This window comes from Mastomys coucha, unplaced genomic scaffold (assembly GCF_008632895.1).
Source record: "Mastomys coucha isolate ucsf_1 unplaced genomic scaffold, UCSF_Mcou_1 pScaffold11, whole genome shotgun sequence".
Classification (NCBI taxonomy): Eukaryota; Metazoa; Chordata; class Mammalia; order Rodentia; family Muridae; genus Mastomys; species Mastomys coucha.
The window spans coordinates 20,460,743-20,468,681 of NW_022196893.1; the positions used below are offsets into that span (position 1 = coordinate 20,460,743).

The window sequence follows — 7,939 nt, forward strand, 5'->3', positions numbered from 1 at the left end:
AAAAAAAAAGAAAAGAAAAGAAAAGAAAAAAGAAAAAAAAATCATACACTGAAATTAACTGGACACTACTTCTTTTTCTGTTTGTTTATTATTCTGCATCCTAGAAGGCCTGGACCTCACCTTCCTCTCCAGGCTGGCCTTGGGTATTTATGGTGATCCTCTTACCTCAGCCTCAAGTGCCAGGACTTCAGGTGTGAACCATTATGCCAGGCCCTTGTCCTAAGTTTTGTTGTGCTTAGACTTTGTTAGCAGTCTCTCCAAACCACCAGGTATTTCTCCTTCCACCTTTCTTCCTTCTCTTTTTCTCTCCTCTTTTCTTTCTCTTCTCTTCTTCCCACCCATCTCTCATTTGCTTTTTCATTTACCCTCCTTTCCTTTTCCTGCCCCACCTCTTCTCAGTGTTTATATATTGCTCAGGCTTGCCCTGGACTTCTGGGTTCACCAGTCCTTTGGACTCAGCCTCTGGACTACTTGGGAACACGTGCCACTGTTCCTGGCTTTCACTTCTTCATTACAGTTCTGAAAATTCTTATTCAAGCTAATGGTATGGTCGTAAAGTTGCTGGAAACCTGTATCCCACAGCACCTGTCTAAATGCAACATTCTCTTTGAAGGAGAGATAATTTGGGGCTGCAGCTTGTTGCACATACCTTTAGAAAAGGTTGACAAGAATAACTGTATACGCGCCAAGATGGAAATCAGCCATGGTTGAGATCTGATGATGAGGTCAGCCAATAAGTGATTGCGTTACTTCTTATGGCTTACAAGATTTTATCACAAGCAGACTTACGACTGAAAAGATGATACCAAGACAGGTCAGACTTCTAGGAATTCTGTACAATTTTAGAATGCTTGTGTCAGGAAAGTGTGTGAAAATACAATTTAAAATTTGGTATCTGGAGTGTATGCCTATGTTCCTAGTACTGTGGAGGCCAAGGTGGGATAGTGACAAATTTGGCTATATAGGAATTTTCTGTCCTTATGCCCAGCCTCCACTCTAAAAAGAGGTTTAGTACTACTCATGTGACAATGTTTTCAAACAATTTAGTACATCAAACAAGCTTAATTTAGTATTTCTTAATATCGCAGGGGCCTTTCTGGATTGTCCCAAAGTTAGTTTAGGATTGGAAACAAATCCAGGAGTCAGGCATGGCACCCCAGGGCTTTGATTCCTGGTCTTGAGAGGCAGAGGCCGGCAGATCTCTGTGAGTTCCTGGCCTGCCAGGGCTACACAATGAGACTCTGTCTCAACAAACATACGAACAAACAGCCCATACCAAAAAACAAAAACAAAACAAAACAACCCCCCAAACAACCCCAAAACTCCAAAAACAAAAACAAAAAGCAAACAAACAAGCCCCCCCCCAAAACCCCAAACCCCCAAATTACCTAGTGCACTCTGAAATCAGTCACATAACTTTTCTTTTGTCCTTGGGTCTCGCTGACTCGCAGCATGGGTGGGAAACACACCAGGAATGGCTTTTCATAGATTTCTAGCCTTTTCTAATTCATATGTAGACTGTGTGGGCCTCATGGGGGCTTGTGGCCACGCTGTGATCCTTAGGGTGACACACCCAGGTTCTATCGACATGGCTAGATAACACATGAGCTCAGGTTGGACCCTATGAGAAAGGCAGAAACTATTTTGACTTAGATGGGAATACCTCTATTTCTCAGCTCAAGAATTTGATCAGCCTAACAGTGGTTGAAGAGCTTGATTTTGGGATATGTTTTAATTCTGGGTGTAGAGGTAAGAGATAAGAGACTAAAGGAAACCTGGCCTATGAAGTGAGACACACGCACAAAAAACACTGCCCACTGTGGTATGAGTGAGACACAGAAAGACACACACACACACACACACACACACACACACACACACACACACACACGGCCCATTGTGGCTTCCAAGCTGGTAATTTTTCTCATTAAGATTTATCCTTTCTCTAGAAAAGAACAGGTCCTGAGATGGAGTCCTACTTGCAGGGTTGAAATAATGTATTGTTTCTTGTCTCCCTGGAAATATCCTACTGAGATCTTTTCATTAAAACCCAGTTAGACACCCAAAGACTCCCTACAGGACCCATGATGTTTTTTATTTCAACTTCAGAAGTCAGTATGACTTCAGGAGCCACAGAGAGTCAAAACCCTGTCAAATAAACCCAGAGAATCTCACACAAAATGTAGACCCCAAGAAGGTTCTCAGTGGCTCCAAGAAGCCACTCTTATATGAGGTCTGATAAAAGAAAGACTTATGCATGTCTACATTTTGTCACCTTCTGTAACCTATGAATGGGGGGCAAGTATCACTCTGCCAGGAGAAGAAGGGAGAAACACAATTTGTACAAGCAAAGCCAAGAAATACAATTTTGGTCGGCTAGAAGTTTGTGGGTGTTTTCTAACTGGTCTAATTTCTAGTTTCAGTTCATGGTTTACATTAGTTGTTGGTTTGTTCTGGTGGAATTTAAAGTTTGAGAGTCACCACATTCATGGCATTCAAATAACACGTTTTCCCCATACCAGTCACTGAGTTTTCTTGAAAGTTTCATGGGTTCAGCTTTTTATATTTAGGTCACTGATCAATTGTAACTTAAGTCTTGTATGTTGTGTGAGTTCATAGTCAGTTTTCGTGTGGATCTTTGTCTGGCAGTATTTGTTGGAGAAAGTTTTCTTCTTTCGTTGGTTATTCATTGCTGGTGTATAGAAACAAGCTGCCTTTTGGACACAGGTCTTGGCCCAACTTTGCTGTATTTGTTTATTAGCTTTAGTGGCTCTCTTGGTGGATTATTGGGATTCTCTATACCCGGGATCATTCTGTCTGCAAGCAGAAGTGCATTTACTTCTTTTTTTTTTTTTTCTAATTTGGATAGATTTAATTTCTTTTGTCTCCCTTCCTTCCTTCCTTCCTTCCTTCCTTCCTTCCTTCCTTCCTTCCTTCCTTCCTCCCTCCCTTCCATCCTTCCTTCCTTCCTTCCTTCCTTTGGGGTGGAGTCTCTCTATGTAGCCTTGGCTGGCCTCAGACTCCTGAGTGCTGTGATTAAAAGCATTGCTGTCATGCCCTGCCTTATTTGATTTTGTTGCCTAAGCGCTCCAGCTTGAACTTCTCTCTGTTGAACAGCAGCGAGGAGGGCAAGCATCGACGCTGCTCCTTATGTTACGAGAGAGCTTGTAGTCTTTCCCCATTGAGTGTGATGTTAGCTGTGGGTTATAAAGACCCCCTAACATATCGAGTACACTTCTTTCTGTTGATAGTTTCCTGATGTTTTATCACTAAAGGGCGTGCAATGACGACAGATGCTTTTTCTGCATCAGCTCACCTAGTGATGCTGGTTTTTCTCTCTGTTCTCCTGATGCGCTACATTGGTCTTTAGCTTTGTCCTTGGAAGTCCATTATCTAGCTTGGGTATCCGTAAGACAGAATCAGCCAGGAATTGTTTTCTTCTTTCCCGACTCTTTGGAAGCGTTTGAGAAGGATGGGTGTTGATTCCTGAGTGTCTGTAGTAATACCATCTGTTAGCACGTTCCTGTCCTTGGAAGGAAGACTGTGATTTCTCAGTTTCTTTGCCTGTTTCAGGTCTGTTTAGACTTTTCTGTTTCTTCTCGAGTCAGTTTTGGTAATCTGTGGATTAAAAAAAAAATCCTACCCACCTAGCTTATCTAATTTGGTGGCAAGTGATTATTCACAATATCGTCTTGTATTTTATTTCTGAAAGGCTGGTTATAATATAAAAGCAGCAGTTCTCAATCTATGGGTCACAATTCCTTTGTGGGTATCGAATAATCCTTTTACAGGTGTCTTCTATCAGCACATCAGATATTTACATCATGACTCCTAACAGTAGTGGAATTACAGTTAATGAAGTAGAAACAGAAATAACTTTACAGTGGGGGGGGGGGTTCACCACAACACAAGGAACTATATTTAGAGGCCCCAGCATTAGGAAGGTGGAGAACCACTGCCCTGAATCATTTCTGTTTTTACCTTTCTTTTTCCATATCCTTTTTAAAAAGTCAGTCTGGCTAAAAGTGTGTCGACTTCTTGGTTTATTTTATTTTATTTATGTATACGAAGATTTTTGCCTGCACGTATGTTTGTGCATCATGTGAGTGGTTGCTGCCGGCAAAGCCAGAGGGCAGCTGCGGGATTCCCTGGAACTAGAGTCTTGGATGGTTGTAAGCTATCTGAGCTGCATTAGCTCCAATAGAGATGCTGGCTTTTCCTCTTCTTTCTACTGATACTTTGCATTGGTTACTGAAGTCTTTAGTGTTATCCTTGGAATGCCTTACCCGGTTTGGGTATCAGTAACACGGAATCGGCTTTTGTTTTCTTCTTTCCTGTCTCTTTGGAAGAGTTTGAGATGTGGTGGTGGAAATCGAACCCAGGTCCTCTACAACAACAACAAGTGCGCTTAATGTCTGAGCCACCTCTCTCTGCACACCTTCCCCGTCCCCCCACCCCCCATCAGGGTTCTCTCTGTAGCTGTCCTGGGATTCAATATGTAGACCAGGCTGGCCTTGAACTCACAGAGATCCAACTGCCTCTACCTCCAGTGCGGGGATTAAAGGTATGTGCCACCATGCCCGGTGTGCTGATGCTTTTGTTGTTGTTGAGAAACTATTGTTATGAAGTCCTGCCTGGTCTTGAACTTGCAGTGATCTTCCTGCCTTTGCCCCCACAGTGCTGGGATTATGGACACGGGCTAGCCTGGGTCTTTCTACTTTTTTTTTTCAATACTGGGACTGGAACCGGACACTTGGGTATGCTAGACAAACTCCCACGGATCCCTCCTTTCTTACTGCTTTTAAAATGCAGCTGTTTGCTGTTAAGTGAGATGTCCTAGATGTGTTAGTCAGGTCTACATGTCTTGTCTCCTGTGACCTCGTCCAACTTCTTCGACCTTCTAGTCGTTATTGGAAATGAGTATTGAAGGTTTTGGATATTATTGTGGAACTGCCATTCCTCTCTCTCTTTAAAATATTTATTTATTTATTTTATGTATGTGAGTACACTGTTGCTGTCTTCAGACGCACCAGAAGAGGGCATCAGATCCCATTACAGATGGTTGTAAGCCATCATGTGGTTGCTGGGAATTGAACTCAGGACCTCTGGAAGAGCAGTCAGTGCTCTTAACCACTGAGCCATTTCTCCAGCCTCCCTATTTCTCTTTTTAAATCAGTGGTATTTATTTAGTATGTTTTGCTTTTATGGTCTTTGGTGTGTATATATTAATAATTGCTAATCGTGATGAATTACTGTAACAAAAGTAGTATCTATCTATCTGTCTATATTGTTTGTGCATATGTGTGTGTTTGTGTGTGCATGTCTGTGTGCAGATGTGTTTGAATGCCTATCTAGGCCTGAGGTCAGTTCCCAGTGGTATTCCTTGGGAGCCTTCCCGACTCTTGCTTGTTGAGACATGGTTTTCTCCCTGGACTGGCTTGCTGATTGGATTAGGCTGGCTGGCTGGTGAATCCCAGGGATCTTCTCTCTCTGCCTCCTCAGCTCTGGGATAAATGCAGGCAATGGCAGTGACTTTGTGTGGGTGCTGGGGATCGAACTCAGGTATTCATGTATGTATAGCAAGCATTATACTTACTATAGGAGCTATCTTCCCAGGCTTACTGTTTTTTCTTTTAAAGTTTACTTAGCCTCTACTCAGCTCCCTTGGTCACTATTTATGTGAATTATTATTATTGCTATTGTTATTATTACGATGATCATCACTATCATTTATGATGATGATGATGTTAAATAGTCTAACTTTAGCCATAGTATCACATGTCTTTAATCTCAGCACTTGGGAATCAAAGGCAGACAAGTCCTTTGGGTTTGAGGCCAGCCTGGTTTACATAGTGAGTTCCAAGACAGCCAGAGTAAGACCCTGGCTCAAACTACAACAAGCAAGCAAACAAACGAAAATATTCTAACTTTCAGTATATTTATGACTTTGGATCTAAAGTGGTTCTCTTCTAAACAACATATAGTTCAATATGTTATGTGTTTTTAACATAAAGCTTAATTGGAACATAGGTGAACCCATTTGTTTACATACTATTTATGGCACTTTTCACGCTACTGAGATAGAGTCTGAGATATGGCCATGGAGACTCTGTGGTTTTCAGAGCCTGAAATAGTTACTGCCTGATTCTTTTTAGGATGTTTTCTGGCTCTGGTCTAGAATGCCTTTTTAAGTTTCCCTGACTATAGTTGATAGTATATAGTCTCACATAGCAATAGTTGGACGAGATTTGTCACATGTAGCTTGCTGTATCCTGAAGCCTGTAGCATGGGAAGTTCTGACCACAGACCTGGGCATTCCAAGGCCTTAGCTGGCTGAGGAGAGGAGCAAGTTTCTATCTATAAAGTCAGGGTTGGAGGGAGCAGGAATGAGATGTGTTCACTCAGGGGTGACTTCATTAATGTGGTTAGCTGTTCTGATTTCCTGGGATTGGGGCACTTCCTAGAACACATTTTAGATCCATTCGTTTGTGTGTGTGTAAATATTTATATATGAAGGTAATATATATGAAGGTAAGTGTATGTGTATTGGAGCCAGAGGTCCACCTTGGGTATTTTTCCTCAGGGACTACCCCCAATTGATTTTGGAGACAGGGTCTCTTGGTAGGGCTTAGGGCTTACCGATTATGCTGGGCAGGCTGCCAGCGAGCCTTAAAGTCTACCTGCCTGTCTCCACCCCCCCAGCACTGGGATTACAAGTGCATGCCAACATTCCTGGATTTTTATGTGGGTGCTGGGGATTGAATTCAGGTTCCTAGTTTTGCACATAAAACACTTTAATGACTGCACTATCTTCTAGCCCAGTATTTTAGTTTTAAAAGATCAGTTGCCCTACACAAAGAACTGCAGGCAACCAAGGCTGCAGTTCCCATGCTGGGAGTGGGAGAAACAGTCTTCCACAGAGAAGAACACACTAACTGGTTATCTAATACCAAACGGTCAGCTCCGAAATCATCCATACAAGTAACATTATATCTACCCAGCAGCGCATACCCATGCACATACATATATGCATGTGATAACAATAAAAAAGAGGCCATGAATTTGAGTACACTGTAGCTGTCTTCAGACACACCAGAAGAGGGCATCGGATCCCATTACAGATGGGTTGTGAGCCACCATGTGGTTGCTGGGAACTGAACTCAGGACCTCTGGAAGAGCAGCCACCTATAGAAGAGCAGCCAGTGCTCTTAACCACTGAGCCATCTCTCCAGCCCAGAAGTGAAGCCATGAATTTGAAAGAGCAAGGAAAGGAATATGGGATGGTTTGGAGGGAGGAAAAAGAGAAATGTTGTAATTATAAAATCTCAAAAAAAAAAATCACTGAATCTTGACTCTCGCTCCTGCCCCTCTACTCCAGTACCATTCAGGGAAACCCCCAGCTATGCAAAGCGACGGCGCCTGGCTGGCCCGAGTGGCTTGGCATCCCCCCGGCCCTTACAGCGCTCAGCCAGTGATATCAACCTGAAAGGTGATCAGCCCGCAGCTTCTCCTGGGCCCACTCTCCGAAGCCTCCCTCATCAACTGCTGCTCCAGCGGCTTCAGGAAGAGAAAGACCGTGACAGGGATGGTGAACAGGAGAATGACCTCAGCGGCCCCTCGTCAGGCAGGGGTGGTCACAACAAGATCAGGTAGGAGGGCCTGGAAGGGTCAGGATGGGTGGAGAGCTATGAAAGGTGGTTCATGGAACCTGTGCAGTGATGGGCTTGGGCTGGGGGCGGGGGTGGGGGAGCTAGCTCTGTGATGGTTTTACTCATGCTAAGCTCTGGAAGGACTCACTCTGAGGATAGGGGGCAGCTGAGGGCGTTTTGGGTAACCAACTTGTGGTTAGGATGCTCACTACAGCATGAAAACTGGTGGTAAATTCGTTGGGAGTATCTTTCTGTGTAGGCTCAAGGCGCACAGGTGAGAGTTATGGCTG

The 7,939-nt window shown here is 43.5% G+C and overlaps 1 protein-coding gene across 6 annotated transcripts in view; it reads left to right on the plus strand.

Moving 5' to 3' along the window:
• The window catches only part of Shank3 (SH3 and multiple ankyrin repeat domains 3), a 62,371-nt gene that overhangs the window by 15,559 nt on the left and 38,873 nt on the right, over nucleotides 1–7,939 (plus strand). For all 6 annotated transcript variants that reach the window (XM_031353013.1, XM_031352997.1, XM_031353005.1 and 3 more), the window contains exon 11: nucleotides 7,379–7,649. In XM_031353013.1, the coding sequence (XP_031208873.1) occupies nucleotides 7,379–7,649 (271 nt within the window). The remainder of the gene's footprint in view (nucleotides 1–7,378; nucleotides 7,650–7,939) is intronic.